Below are 16,370 nucleotides of genomic sequence, written 5' to 3'. Positions count from 1 at the left end.
TTTTCGTATTCTTTATTTTTGCTCTTTTGCATAAATGAAAGTATGAAGGGAGAGGAAAAGACGCGAGTTTACTTAAACAGAAAGTGTCCGGATTTAAATCTCCGGATTAAATCCGGACTTTAGAATCCATATTATTTTTATATTGTGTAGAAAGTGTCCGGATTAAATCCGGACTTTAGAATCCATATTATTTTTAAATTGTGTAGTCATGATTCTTATTTAGATGTGATCTGTTAGGCTCGTCCAAATTACAATATCTAAAAATTTAATATTTAATATTGAGTGTTATTACCAACCTTCAGAGATGGTTTGTGTTTTAAGTGCGTCCAAATTTTAAAATATGAAAGTACAGAGATTGGTTTGTGTTTTAAGTGCTTCCAAATTTTAAAATATGAAAGTAAGGGCTATTTTTTAAATTCCGTCGGAGTGTGTGAGTAACACATGAAGACATATTCGAACCAACTGAAAAACTAAAAATTATGTTGTTTAAAACTGCATTTCGAACAATTTTTGTAGTTCCGCAGTGCAGTTCAAAAAAAAACATGACCGGTGAAAAGTAACATCTAACAATATGTTCCATGTGATGGAATTATAGTGTTTAAAATTGATTTAATTTGTATTTATTCTATAAAAGGTTTTTTCCTCATGGGAAACACTTACACCCTTACACAAGGTCTACACCAACAAAACCCAAGCAAAGAGTCATTTGCAATCTTGTATCAAATGTACAAAGTTATATTTATTCAAACCATTATAAACATGAAAATATCTCACAGAAACTATTGTAATAACATACGATCTGATCATTTAATTCATAGGCTAATAACTAATAACAGACCACACACTAAATCAACCATTATTGCTAAAGCTACTATTTTTTAACTTCTGTAGTTCTTCTGTATTGGCTAGGTTTTTGGTATTACTCTACTAAAAAGGTACATTATACAGTTCTTAATACAAACGGAGTGTTTATGGTTGAAGATGAAGAAGGTGTGCCTAGAAAGCTGACTGTTTTGCGAGAATCACTGCTTGTAGATGTATCTCTTGTTGTATCTGAATCTGTCATCACAGAACACATGTTTTCAAGTATTCTAACCACTTGGGCCATTTTAGGACGTGGCTCGGGCTCATCTTCAGAACACTTCAGAGCCAAATTTAAAAACTTTTCTGCATGCTCAGATGGATAAGACCCCATGTGTTTATCAATAACTGAAGATATCTCACCCGATTCAAAAGCAAGACTAACCTGAAAAGGATTTAGAAAAGTGTTATCGACAAGCACTCTAGAATAAAGAGAAGCATGCAGGTGACCTCGACAATTGAATAAAGATTAAACCACCATATCTAACATCACCAATTATATTGGCTCTAGAATACAACTCAAATATAAGATATTTGTTGAAAAGTCCCACATTAGATGAGATAAAGCATGAATAAAATTTATAAGTAGGATCAGTCATCACCTAGCGACTTATGGTTTTGAAAGGGTTGAGCTAGACCCGATTCAAATTCTAAGATGGTAAGAGTGCCATTCAAGAGATAGGAAACAAAGTCTAGTGGTAAGCAAATACCTCTCTGACAATATTTTTCCCATGTGCAATGGGATGCATCCCAGTCAAAAGTTCTAGAAACACAACACCAAGACTGTAAACATCACTTTTGTCGGTCAATGTGTGAGTTAAGAAGTACTCTGGATCAAGGTACCCCTGCATATGTAAAACAGTTAAAAACAATAAAGACACAAATCCACTCTTTCCTTGTACCAACATACATAATTTTAGAAAAACCAAATCTACTTACGAAGGACTTACCGGCGTGCCCTTTACCACAGTGGATACATGACCAGGTACAACGCCTTGAACATCTGAAACTGGGGCAAGACGTGAAAGTCCAAAGTCTGCAACTTTTGCAGTAAACTTAGTGTCTAATAATATGTTGCTTGACTTCACATCTCGGTGAAATATTGGAGGATCAGCTTCTGTGTGTAGATACATGAGACCTTTAGCTGACTCGAGTGCTATCTTCAATCTCATAGCAAAAGTCAAAGGTTTTTCTGATGTAACTGTAATAAAACATTAAGGACATATTTCAGGTTTGTGGTTACTTGTTACTAATCAGTAAAATACAATGGAGACCAAAAAAAATAGAAGACAGATTAAGAAAATTAGAAAAGTGGAATACATGATGTACCAGAAAGGTGGTCCCTTAGAGTGCCATTGGACATAAATTCATAAACCAGCATCTGCAGTCACGAGTCCATATGGTATAAATACAACACAGTCGAAGAAAGAAATAAGATAGTGAGTTCATTACACCAAATTTGAAAGAAGATAAAAAGAAAGTATTTAATATTGAAATATCAAGCAAACCATTTGATGAAATTTCTGAATTTTGAAATGAAGTGTACCTGTTCCCCTTCTTCATCACAATATCCAATCAGAGACACGAGGTTGCGATGATGTATCCTTGATAGTATTCTTATTTCTGTGAGAAATTCCTTCTCACCTTGCAGTGATCCTTGCTGTGCACGTTTTATGGCAACCACAGTGCCATTAGAAAGAATACCTTTATAAACCTTCCCATAACCTCCTTGTCCAATTTGAGCATTACTGTCAAAATTGTTTGTAGCAGCGGACAACTCCTCATAAGTAAAGGCTCTTGTACCATCAATTTGTATTGCGATCTTAGATGCTGTGAATAAACACAAATCTATATTACTATACTTCAATTCTATAATATCGGAAAGAAGTTGATTCATAGTAAGAAGAAACTCACAATGACGTGGTTTGGAAACTGCATCATGACGTCTTAATCGTATTCTTAATAGTAAAAGAATAATAATTGCAGACAACGAAATTACACACGCAATTGAGCCTAAGATTATGCCAACCAAAGCACCCGTGCTTATGCCTGAATTGGAAGAGGTCTCTGTCCCTACAATAAGATTCAGAAGTATGAGGGCAATCATATGACAGTTGCAAATATGATATTCATTGCTCAATATCTGTACCATTATATAAAGCAACTCCAATCTTAACTACCATGAAATTAGTTTTTGCCTGGATTTTTCTTCTAGACAATTTTACCATTAACAATTCAATTTTTTTCTAATTTAAATTTAAATCTACACCATAATTACAGGGAAATCGAAAATGAACAACCTATTTTAATGGTTCCATGAAAAGTTTTAAAAACTTACCGTTATTATAAGGAACCAGGTCCATCAGGTCATAAGGCCCAAACAAATCACGGTTAGGAATGACCCAACCCGTGAACATGTTTCGGATCCGTTGGATCTCACTTGAATTGAAAGTGCGAGAACTATTGTTATCAACATATTCAGGAAAAAGCTTCAAGATCATTAGCACCCGTGGTCCTACTTGCCACTCAAAAGTATAGCTTAGTTGATTGGCATGTAGCTTAAGATTAGAAGTCAAATATTCCTCAAATGTAGTGAAATATGGAGGAAAATCTGAAAATCCAGGACTTCTCAGTCGATAACCAATAATCAATGGAGCAACACAGAAACAGTTCACATAGAATTCATAAGGAGGTGGACATCTTTGATTTGGACAAGGGTTGCTGGAGTTTCTTGGAGATGTGCCATTTGTTTCACTACCAGCTCCTTCTAGTTTACAGAACTGATTCAGAGTGTTAGCTGAGCATAGGGGATTCCCGTCAAGCCTGAAATACAGTCATTTTGACAAGAGTGATGTTACTTGGACATCGAAAAATTGACTTTGTATTTCAGCACGTATAAAATTATACTATTTATAACTGCGATGTGAATGGAAGTAACAAGAAAAGAAACACCACTTCCAGACTGCTAAATCTAATGTTCAAGTCTTTACCTTCACAAAATGACACTAATCTTTTGAACATGCACTATGAAGCACCGATACTTCAAAATCCCTGTCGTATCGTATCCGATACGCTCCGATACGCCGATACGCTCCGATACGCTGCCGATACGTATCGAAGGAGTATCGGAATTTTTAAAAAAAATAAAAAAATAAAAAAAAATCCGATACGGCTGCGATACGCTTCCGATACGTCCCGATACGTGATCTTCAATTTTTTTTGCAGATTTTATTTTTTTAATGACTCTTCGTTTATTTTTTTATTTTTTAATAGTCATTATTTATTTCCCTACTTAATTCTTTCCTAATATTTATATTCCAATAATTTTTTAAATCAATTTTTAATATCTTATTTAATTAAATTCATCATTATTCATCATTAGTTGGGACTTCCTATTAGGCATATTAGACAATAGTTGCACGTTAAGATAAAAGTAATAGGCAATAACTATTAATAATAACTATGCTAAGTTTTCAATGCCAATAATATTGATCATTAGTGACTATTATTAGTGACTATTTATATGACTAACATTTTCCAACATTGATACTATACCAATATCTTAGATTTAATATTTTTTAGTAATATAGTTATGTATTGAAAGTTCTATTATGAGAGTGGTTTTGTTAGACTATAATTTAACTAAATATTTTATTTTAATCTTTATATGCGTATCTTAAACGTATCGTATCTTGTATTATTCAATTAGTAACGTATCGCCGTATCGGATACGTATCGTATCCGATACTCGTATCGTGTCCGTGCTTCATTGAACATGCATAACAATTAGACGAAAAAAGAAGTGAAAGTTTCTATTCTCTACTACTATGATTTCGGTATGAATTCCACAAAAAAGTTTATAGAAGCTTACAAGAGTGTGACATTTGGAGGAAGATTAGTACTGCCTGATATGTTTCTAAACTGATTGTTTTGCAACTCTCTGCAAGAATAGAAACCAAGGGTCAGACAATCAAATGCGTAAAACTAATACTTGCTACTAGCATCCATTGCAAGGGAAATACAAATGAATCAACTATATTAGCCGGAAAACATCCAAAATATTAATGAATATATATGCGCATAAAAATAAAAAACTGTTGGTGGTATTCTAGAGGTGATCGTAGTTTGTTTAAATAACCCCAGGTGCCTAAATTTACTACAACAAATTTATTCATAAAATTGAGTATACTCAAAGGACAAAATCATCCCCGACAGAGTTTGGGGGCGGGGGCAGTATAAGGAGGCGGGGCTGGTAATGCAGAAAACTTCCCTGTCCTGCTTTGTTGTCATACCTACCTAACTAGACACGAACAATTCTTTAGGTGCATGAACATCAATATTAAGGCTGTGTTTATGCTACTCCACATTGCTCAATAAAAATAAACAAGCAGCACTCATACACACTAAAATATACACCTCTAGCTAGAAGAGAAACACCATAGAGATCTTACAGTAGCAATCTTTGATCAGCATTTGAAATCTTGTTCTGCCAAATGCTGGAGGGAACACTTCCACTCAATAAATTGTTTGCAAGCGACCTAACAAAAAGTATGATATCAGTAAAAAAGTTATTTATTTTTAACATGATTGATTTAAATAACAAAAAGAATGGTAAGAAATTCAATATATAGTAAATCTTGTTGGCATATATACAATACAGAAAGGATAAAACAGAAGGCAACTTACAATTTCTGGAGTCGTGGAAGATCAGAAAAATAGGCTGGAATAGTTCCGGTAAGATTGTTGTTTGATAAAATACTGCACATAACCCCAGGGGTCCAAAAATAAAAAGTAGATTAATCTTGAGCAATAAAAACCTATGTGAAGAAAAGTATTGACATGATATCCAAATATAATTAAATGCAAAAACAATAGATATAGTACCATTTTATTTGAATGATAGAGATTCTTACACAGTTGTGATATTTTCAGCAAGCTGATTAGGAGGAATTGATCCATTCAACTGATTGGAGCTAAGGTCACTGGAAATTCGACAGTAATTAGTGCTTGATAAATGCAATAAGTGCTTGCATCACATTAGACTTTATTTCAAAAATATACATAATTTTTTTCACTTTGCCAAGAACAATTACTTCTCTTAATGTATAACTTACATATAAAGAAGGTTAGGTATCAAGCTTAAATCAGGAATTGGTCCTCGCAAGTTGCAATTCCTAAGGCTCCTGATAGTACAAAGAAACAAACAACATTGACTCCAAAACTTTCTCCTAATCACATAGACATTAGTATCTCAAATTGATATTTCACGGTTAACGCCTTAAAACATAAGATAAAGGGTCTAGAATAGAACTTGAGATTCATTCCTTCAACTGGAAAAAGCATGCAAAATCTACTTATAGACAAGGGATTACAAAATTGACTTACAATTTGACCAATTTTGACATGTTGACGTAAGAATCTGGAATGCTATTTCCTCCAAAGTTATTGTTGTCAAGTTGTCTGCAAGAAAAAGAAAGTCCAAAGTAACACTTTAAAAATCTAATTGTACTACATGTTCTTTTAATAAAAGCAATTTTATCTAATCAATTCACTCAAAATCAATTTTTTTCCGAACCAAACATATGTGACCTAATTAAGCACGTTTGTCAGGAAAGTGCTTATATATAGGTTAAAATAAAGTAAAATCATTTTTTGTAAGCTCTCATAAATTGTCTAGAAAGTGCTTATGTGAGTAAATAAGCTTAAATGATTGAAATTGGAATCATGATGATGATGAATGTTTTTACACAGAATTCTAGCTGTTATTGCCGCCATTGTCTTTCAATTTCTTCCAGGAGAGTGAAATATAAGCGTGACAAAGAATCAACACAAACGAAAATGTTGCGTCCATTGAGGAATCTTTCCACTTCGATGCAGAAGGATTAGAAAGAAAATGCTTCGGAGAAATGACATTACTCAAGTTTTTAGTCGTTATTCGGTCGTCTACCGTCGGCGACATGGTGCTGGCGGTGGAACCGACGGTCAGACTGAAAACTCCGAACCTAACTTCCGTCGCTATGATATTACTTAATTTGGGTCTCGGTTCGGGTGTAAATTCAATAAATGAAAGGGTTTATAAGAAATTACTATATATTTTTATAAATAGATTGCAAGGTGGACCATACTACTCTTTCCCGTGTCTTTATTTTCCCGTTCCCTCATCTCAATTTGGGGTGAAATTGTCAGGGTTGTATATTAGGGATGGCAACGAGGCGGATCGGAAACGGTTATTACCTCTCCAAATTCAAACCCGAATTCCCAAATAATCTCTGATTCCCGCCTCAAAGCCAACTGGGGATGGAGATTTAAAACTCAAACCCGATTCAAATGAGTTCGAGTTGGGTTCGGGTATCTCCGCCCCACCACCATCCATTCAGTAAAATCAATTTTTTTAATAGAAATAATTATTTTTTTCAAAATTATATTACTTTATAAATAATAAAATGAAACAATTTCAAAAAAAATTCATACAAACATTCCGAATATTTTAAATAATAAATATAAATCAAAATATCAAAACTTTAGCCACCTATTTAATATTCTAAATTATCAAAAATATATAATAATATACACAATGAAATAAACGGAGCGGATTCGGGGACGGGTTCAGGGTGGGTACTAGTGTTTCCATTACCCGACCCGTACCCATATTTTATAATCGGGGAAAACTCAAACCCGAACCCAAACCCAGTCAAAGCGGGTTTTCCCCGTCAACTTCGGAGCGGGTTCGGGTGGGTACGGGTTTTGTTGCCATATCTAGTGTACATGGGTTGGGTTGAATCAGGTTTGACCTAATCTGTTATCTAACTCGTTCAAATTTTAATGGGTTGAGTTTCCCGTCCAACCTGCAATTTGATTATCAAAATCAATCCGAACCGATCCGTTCAATTATGGATTAGTTTGGGTTGTGGGTTGTGCTTTAAATTAAAAAATAATAATTTTTTTCAATTTAAATTTTTTTAACACAATTAATACATTTATATTCATTTCTAACACATAAAATGGATGAAGCACATCATATAATATCTAATAATATTCATCAACACGACATAACACTAGATAATCGTATAAAATTCCACAAGACACATTATTTTTATAAAATACGTAAGTTGAAAATAATACAAAAGAAAATAAAAAATAACATTTAGTCTTAGAATTACGTAAACTCATTGATTTAGTAGTATTATTAGTGAAGAATAAAGCTTTTTTTGGAAAAATTATGGCTAGTACTGAGATAATAATTTTATATTTCTATTAAAAATAATAATAATAATAAATAAGAAATTACAAATGTAACATCAATGGATTGAGTCAACGGGTCCGCGGGTTGCAAAACTCAAACACGATACTCGAACCAAAACTATGAGTTATTGCGGGTTGGGTTGGGTATACCCGTAAATGAACAACTTCGAATACTTTACGGGTTAGTTCGAATTGGGTTAGCGGGTTCGTGGGTCAACCCACACCCATGAACACCCCTAGAAATTATGGTGTTAAGTAGGGAGGGCAAAATTGATCTTTTTTTTGTTTGGTAGTCAAAGTTCATTATAAAATTATTGATTTTTTTTTTTAAATGTTCTCATTTCTCCTCTATTTGACTATATCCTCTGTAAGTTATTCTAACACTATTTAATATTATCGGTTTTAATTTTATCTTGTTTGATCTTGTCATTTATTCAAGGTAACATTTTAATCTTTAATACATTTATTTTATTTTCGTGTTGATTTTTAATCATCTAACATTTTATCTCTTATAATATCGTAGGTCTTACTGCAATTTGATAAAATTTTGCCTTATGTTTAAACAGTACATTTGTGTCACATAAAACTCTTAAAGTTCTCCTCCAATTAAACCACTCAACCTGAATTTGATGATTTACATCCCCTTATATTTTTTCATTGTTTTGTATCATTGATCCAAGATATTTAAATCGTGAAACTTATAGAATAACACGGTCTTCAACTTCTAGCTCTAGGTTAAAAACGATTATCCTTTTGTTGAACTTGAATTCTATATACAACGTCTTACTTTTACTTAGACAAAATTCATACGTTTCTAAAACTCGTTTCCAAATCTCCAACCTTTCATTTAAATTCTCCTTAAACTCTCCACAAAATCTCTCTAGACATTCTAAGATACATCTTCTCCAAGTCAATAAAAAAGTAAAATTCCTACTAGTCCATCTGATAGTGCTCAATCACACGTCATAACAGATATAACATTTTTATGGTCGATCTCTCAAGCATAAAATCAAATTAATTCTCACTGAAATGAGTTTTTTTTCTTATTCTTCGTTCGATCACTTTTTTCATAACTTCTTAGTATGACAATTGTTTTGACCTCATAATTGCATTAAAGAGTTTGGTGAGCCGCTCAATACTTATATCTCTAAGAATTTTCCACACTTCAATAGGTATCTTGTGTAGTCCAATACGTAAAGGTTATTTGAGAATTTCTTTTCTCACCTCTATACCTTGGTGAAAGCCCAAAAATGTTTCTAGAGTTCCGAGATGCATCTCCGAACGCACTCATTTCCCACAAAATTGAATGCAAACAAGTGAGTCACCCCTATTATACTTAATTTTAGTTTAGAATTTCATATCCGAATGTGTCTTTGGTATATTTTGGAGATGCATCTCCGAATACATCTCATAGTATCCGAAATATTGACGTTTAAATAGCTAAAAATGCACTCAATGGTGTTTTCATAATGCATATCCAAACTAATATTTGGCTTAAATGGAAAGACTACTTGATTTACAAAGGATGAGGTGATTTAAGGTGTGTCCGGAGAAGCATCTCCGAAAATACTTGAGGGCATATTTCGGATTTTCAGAGGTGTGAGTCACATCCTAAGGTTAGAAAAAGAAATTTCCTTATTTTATATGTAATGTTACTGTAATATCTTAAATGAATGAAGAGTCTAAACGCTTCACACGACGACTTGCGCTTTAGAGGACTCACAATTTGTAAACACATGTCCTTTGAGACAAGTGTTTCTAAGAAAACGTTCTAGAGACCAAAACTCTAGAACCATACTATAAAATCTAAAGAATGTCTCATATGTACATATTATTTTAATTCTAAAATCTCTCACAAACGTTTGTCAGTGACTTAAACATCAAAGTGTTTGAAAATACTGGCTGACAAACTGAAGTAGGAGAATATCAAGATCTTTAAGTGACTTTGCTATCTAATCATAATTGACTTCTTTTATGTGAACCAATAAAATCGGAAACAAATTAATTCTTTATTTCTTCTAGCTTTTTTTTCTTTTTATTTTTTGGTATATAGTTGAAGTGACAATAATCATTATAAAGTCAGGCACTAAACTATAAGCCTAAAACTCTACTCATATGAGCCATGAGACCCAACTCATCTAAAAATTCTTTTTACGAGTGAAAAAATGATGATTTTATACTTTAATCTTTGTTTGGTTTAAATTCAATACTTAAAATTTAGGGAAATTCTTATTCCACCCCATGCTTTTCCAACGCACCACGCGAAATTTCAAAAATGCCCCCCAAAATTGAAAATATATCTCTAGTTCACACCATAATTGACATTAATGTTGGAACTAACCAGAAATATAACTACGGTATGGAACCACAAGTATATTTTTGGTTCATGGGACACCTAAAAGCCGCGCTGCCTCTTCCTCTCCCATTACAGTTTCAAAAACAAACTACATACACTCACTCTCTCAATTTCACTTTCACCGAATCAACCGCATTTGTAACCGAAGTCGTTTTAAGGCATCAAACATCCAACAACAACCAATCAAGAAAGTTGATTTTGAAATTTTTAGACTTTATGGAAAATCCACTCAAAACTGTGTTTTAGGTCAAACTAGGAATTTGTGGCTTGTTTTCAATTTTATAAATCATTTAAAAGATGTTAGTCATGTCTTTTAAATGATCAATGACTATTTTATTGAGTTCTTTTGTGGGGGTGGGGTGCCATTAACGGACCTCTGAAAGCAGAAACCGGAAATATAACAACGGTTTTCTTCAAGAACATAACCGGAAGTGCATTTCAAGTTTTTCCCCTTATCTGTTTTCAAGTTTGTTTTCAACATTAGTCGTTGAGTTAACATTTTTTCCGTGCTTCTATAGGAGAAATGACTGACAAAGCATCTCGATTAAGACACAACAGGGTAGCACAACACACTTTTGTGCGGAGAAAAGGAGTCAAGAAACCCAGCCTCCTTCTGCATCTGGACAGGCCGTACCGAATGTACCAGTTACAACTTCATCTTCTGGTGTTCCTCCTACTACTTCCACTACTTCGGCCTCCCGCACCAGACGGGATTCTCCAGTCTCTACCTACAACATTTGAGGCGGGAGAGGCCTTAGGTTCTCAAGCGACACTAGAGGTACCAGAGGCCTAGTCTCAGCCTCAGTCAGAGCCTTCATCCTAGCCTCCATCATAGCCTCCATCACAACCCTAGACGACACTAGAGGTGGCTCGTGCACAACCTACACCAGTACCGCGAGCACCTGCACAGCCTGCGGCGCCTTAGGCTTTTGGAGGAGGATCGTCATACTTATCCCTTTTTCCTCTTTACCCTGACCATGTTGCTAGACGTATCTGGGATGAACAGGTATGAATTTTGAATTTTGATTATTACATTTTAAATTATGATTTTGTTTATGAATTTTTAATTTTGGTTTGTTGATTAAATCATTCAAAATATTTATGCAAAAGTGTGATACGCTTAAGGTCATTATCTATGGGCGGAAGATGAGTAGATTGGTACCCCCTACAGAGCCATGGTTTGATGAGCTTTTAAAGCCTACATGGTTGAAAGATTTGTCTCAGTGTGGATAAAGCGTGGTCAACTGGGGTATGATTAACGCTTTCGTCGAGAGGTGGCAACATGAGACATCGTCGTTTCACATACCATATGGTGATATGACGATCACACTTGACAACGTCGCTTGTCTGCTGCATCTTCCGATCAGAGGGAGATTCTTGGATCATGAGAGGATTGGAAAGGAAGAGGCGTTGGATTTGTTGGTTGAGATGTTAGGAGTTACCCCTGAGAGTGGCCTGGAAGAGATTGATAAAACCCAAGGTAGTCACGTCACGTACAATTATTTGGCTCGGGTGTTCGAGGAGAAGGTACAGCGTGTACGACAGGCCGATGGTGATGTCGAGCAGGTTACCATGCACACAAGGTATGCTATGAGAGCATACCTTTTGTATCGTTGGCACACAGATTTTTGTGGACACCAGTGCCACTTACACTAATATCATGTACCTCCGATTTTTTTCTTTGTGGCCTTTGTTAATTATTTTGATTCGGGAAACTAACTTTTAATTTTTTTTGTTTCAGGGATGGATCCTACAACACTTCCCCCGCATCTCAGCTTGGTCACTTGCGGAGGGTTATATTGAAGATAAGTCGCGTGCCTGCGCATACAACCCCCTCCGAAGGAACCAGGCGGTAGAGCCATTCTGGTTGTACATTAAACGACTGGCAGATGAGGACGTACACTTCTGTTCACACGTCGACCACCGTGAGACGATACCATTTGACGATGTGTCGCTGTTTACGGGTTGGTTGGCTTGCGGGATTCGCAAGACGACTTCCTATATGCCTGAGCGGGTGATGCGTCAGTTTGGGTTCACCCAGACTATCCCCCGGGATCCTGCTGTAGCTGCTCCTCTGACGGTGAGACGGGGGGATATGGATGAGATGTTTGATGATTTTGAGAGTCATCTTGTTCCTGAGGAGGCCAGAAGTACTGTAGCTACATCCGACTAGAGCTACGAGTACGTTTACATGTTATGGTTCTTCCGGGTGTCTCATTCATACATGATACAAGATGCTCCAGGGACCCATTGAGGCTAGTTCATCAGGAGATCCTAGAGGAGGAGTAGGCTAGAGACGATCATGTCACGGACGTGTTGCTCAGGTGTCGTCGTATCATGGAGCTTGCACGCGATGGAAATGACAAAAGGTTCGTTTCCTGATGGATCTGATGCGAGACATGTTCTGGATGCCATCATGGTGGTGGCTCAGGCGGCCATGCTTTACCCGAGGCAGTGGAGGGACGCCTCGAGGGTGACAGGCCGACTCGTCATCCGCCATACCCGCCATACCCAGTAGTTTTTGTTGATTTTTTTGTTCTTTCGTTGTATTTTTTTGTTATTCAGTTTGAATTACATTTTTGTATCTCGTACTACTATTGCACTATATATATATATATATATATATATATATATATATATATATATATATATATATATATTAGTTCGGGTTCAGTAGCTTTTTGTTATTCAGAAATTTATGGCTTTTTTTCCAATTGTACAGGTATTTGAATTATGTGCGAATCAACCATAAATATATTAAAATGGTTTTAATACTGGTAACAGCAGAAACCGTAAATATATCACTGGTTTAAAACGGCAAATATACCTCCGATTTTCAATCAATTTTAACAATAAATAATGCGCACTGAAAATATACTTTCGATTTTAGAGGGACATTTTAGAAATTGCAAAGTGTCTTAAATATGGATGGAATAAGAATTTCCCTAAAATTTATTCTTTTAAGGGTTAAATAAGTTTTTGATCCCTAAAAATATTGCAGTTTTCATTTTTAGTCCTCCCTGCCTTTAGGCAACGGTTTTTACAATATAAACCGTTGCTAAAACTAGCTAAAAGCGTTGCCAAAACCCAAGAGGGACTAAAAATGAAACTGCAATATTTATAGGGACCAAAAACTTATTTAACCCTTCTTTTAATAATATCAGGCAACAAACACCTACTTAAGCTTATAAAAAGAACCTCTGACGCAAAAAACTCTGTATTAACACCTACTTAAAATTCAATACTTAAAATCTTTGCCACGCACACATTAAACAGAATAAGAAACCATACAGTATACTCAAGTTTGGCGTATCAGATAGCTCAGGTGGAAGAATTCCTGATAAATTATTGTTGTCCAAAAGCCTACAAAATCAAGAGAAACATCTTGTAAACAATACATTATAATATAGGAAATTATACTAACAATAATCAAATACCAACTTACAGGTGAATAAGGCCTGATAATTTGGAAAGTTCTGGTGGGATTTGTCCACTAAGTGAGTTATTGTTCATGTGACTGCTCCAATATTTATGAAAATTATTTTATAATAATAATAAATATAGAAAAATCAAAAATGTAAATTGCAAGAGAGGTATCTTAAAATAATTTTTTCATTTTGAAAAAAAACTTACAAGTGTTTTGTTTTGTTCAAATTTGCAAATGATAAAGGTATAGGTCCTGATAATTTGTTTTCATCAATTTGCATAATACGTAGATTTGATAGAAAGCCAAGTTGCTCTGGCACTGCTCCTGTTAATTCATTTCCACTTAGGAACCTACACAAAAGAAAACACCACTCTTTTATTTATGCAACCATTTGAATTTGTTATATATGGTAAAGGAAATTGAAAGCTCAACTTACAAAAGTTCCAAAGATGTGATATTGCCTATTTCAACTGGAATTGTCCCACTTATGTTGTTCCACATGAAATTCCTTTAGAATAAAAAGAGAGATATGTAAATTAAAGGAGAAATGAAATTAAAACTAGCAAAACCATAAAAAAAAAAACACTAATGAGTCAAATCTGCTGATCAAGAGCAAGACCGTCTTTGAGTATGTACAGACGGCCTACCATACATGATCTAAAATTTGACATGGTCGTAATTAAATTGAACTTTAAAATATTTGTCACATTTAAACCTTAGCAAAATAGGACCCATATTTATTTTGACACATTTACACAGCAGTGAGGACCTCAAAAAACTTAAGACAGATTATGTATATATCAAAGTGAGCCTTACAATATTTTCAAATAAGCCAAGTTGCCAATATCTGGTGCCAAAGTTCCAGACAAGTTCAATCTCAATAGTTCCCTACAGTAAGAAAAATACAAACTTAATATAGAGAGATGAACACATAACTCTTCAAGGTATGTTACTCATCAAAGTATGTAGAAAAAATCATCACAATAATCAAAATATGTGTTGTGAACTTTTTGACTTAAAGAAATAGAAGTCATACAATTCTACAACATGTAGAAAGTTTTCCTCTATTGTTTCATTAGAGCACACAACTCCTGTCCAGTTAGATAGGCATGGATCATCATCAATCCAATTGCTCAAATGTCCATCTGGATCAATCAAACTTTCATGTATGCTCCTCAATGCTAGCACTAGCAAATACCAATTCAATTCAAATTTAATCATATCATCAATTGAACCAACAAACATTAAGCATTATATGTAAAATGAAGTTTGTGGAAACACATACAGACCTTCAGTAGGGTCTGTGACATTGATAAGTTGAGCAGCAGCCGGTATGAAACAACAGCAGAACCATAAGATGCAAACCTTTGAAAGATACATCCTGGTGAAGTAGTAGAAATCACCAAAACTCTTAGTTAATTTGAAGTAAATATTATAATCATATGAATCAACATATTAAGCTAAATCTAAGGGTATTAATATTGTCTTTCTGTTTTAATGAGTCTTCTAAGCAATGTAGCAGAAAATATTGTAGTTGACAAGGTAAATTAAACCATCTCTTTCAAATCTGCAACTTTGCATCAGATACATTAAAAAAATCTTGATAAAACAAAAATTAAGGAGTTGTTGATCACAATTGGTGTTAGATTGTTTGACTTTATGCCAATGAACTATCTATTAATTAAATTTGTAAATTACATGCTCAATTCATTAAAATTATATCACAATATATGTCACAATTTGTTAACTAATCAACTAAGTTGAATTAACTTCAAAATAATGATTTGTTTTTTATTTTATATTTTGAATTTGTTACTAACATAATATAATTTATGTTGTTGCTTGTAATAATGAATTTAACTACCTCTTCTACTTTTCATTGAGGCAATTTGTATATTAAAAAACTCATACTAGAAAAGATCCCTGTGTTGAAATAGTCTAGTTAGTTTTCATGCTGAAAATAATCTTTTCTTCTGAGTTTGCTCTAATGTAAAAGATCCAATGTGGTCGAGCTTTACTAAACCGTTGACTTTTAATATATATATTTTTTAACAATTCCACATTCAACTTAAATATTTTAAACTAAAAACAAGTACAGTTCAACCGTACGTTTTAAACTTGAAAGAGAAGATTAAATTTTCAAGAAATTGGAAAGCATATAAATGGTCTTTATTCAATTTATCTATTTGGTATAAATTATTTATCAAGTGTGTGGTAATATCGTCGGTAAAGAGAGTGGTTGTACTTTTTACAAGTGTTTGTAAATAGAAAGTGATGATTTATATATTATTATTATTATTATTGTTATTATACTAAGTCATTTATTTATTTTTCAAATTATTTATTATTAAAGATTAAAGTTTAAAAATTTAGAAAAACTTAGTTTTATAACAAATATAGTATAATGTGTTACTGGAATGGTGATTGGTACAGAGAATCATATAAACCTATATAAAATATGAAAAATGTATTTTTTTTTGGAGG

General features: G+C 34.0%; 1 protein-coding gene across 2 annotated transcripts; it reads right to left on the bottom strand.

Annotated features, from left to right (window-relative positions):
- Positions 1 to 796: 796 nt before the first annotated feature.
- LOC131623417 (probable LRR receptor-like serine/threonine-protein kinase At1g06840) lies at positions 797 to 15,426 on the bottom strand. 2 transcript variants are annotated; one of them, XM_058894428.1, is made up of 20 exons: positions 15,176 to 15,426; positions 14,923 to 15,073; positions 14,703 to 14,774; positions 14,323 to 14,394; positions 14,093 to 14,236; positions 13,905 to 13,976; positions 13,751 to 13,822; positions 6,247 to 6,321; positions 5,976 to 6,044; positions 5,775 to 5,843; positions 5,548 to 5,619; positions 5,313 to 5,399; positions 4,733 to 4,801; positions 3,200 to 3,684; positions 2,776 to 2,934; positions 2,408 to 2,691; positions 2,182 to 2,242; positions 1,812 to 2,062; positions 1,572 to 1,706; positions 797 to 1,246 (listed from the first exon to the last, which is right to left on the bottom strand). In XM_058894428.1, the coding sequence occupies exons 1-20, from the start codon at positions 15,264 to 15,266 to the stop codon at positions 941 to 943; spliced, it is 2,796 nt and encodes a 931-aa protein (XP_058750411.1). In that variant the 5' UTR covers positions 15,267 to 15,426; the 3' UTR covers positions 797 to 940. The 2 variants fall into 2 exon arrangements, with proteins under 2 accessions (XP_058750411.1, XP_058750412.1); XM_058894429.1 differs by having other exon boundaries at positions 2,191 to 2,242; positions 15,176 to 15,424.
- Between the last annotated feature and the right edge of the window lie 944 nt (positions 15,427 to 16,370).

The sequence above is a fragment of the Vicia villosa genome, unplaced genomic scaffold (genome assembly GCF_029867415.1).
Source record: "Vicia villosa cultivar HV-30 ecotype Madison, WI unplaced genomic scaffold, Vvil1.0 ctg.000063F_1_1_1, whole genome shotgun sequence".
Lineage (NCBI taxonomy): Eukaryota > Viridiplantae > Streptophyta > Magnoliopsida > Fabales > Fabaceae > Vicia > Vicia villosa.
This window is presented reverse-complemented; position numbering and strand designations above follow the sequence as displayed.

Bases quoted from the DNA above. Each gene is read 5' to 3' on its own strand.
- LOC131623417 (XM_058894428.1), bottom strand. From the start codon at position 15,266: ATGTATCTTTCAAAGGTTTGCATCTTATGGTTCTGCTGTTGTTTCATA. The intron at 4,802-5,312 runs GTAAGATCTCTA...CTATTCTTGCAG, and splicing joins GCTGATCAAAGATTGCTACT to AGAGTTGCAAAACAATCAGT. The intron at 2,243-2,407 runs GTACACTTCATT...TCGTGACTGCAG, and splicing joins GTGATGAAGAAGGGGAACAG to ATGCTGGTTTATGAATTTAT.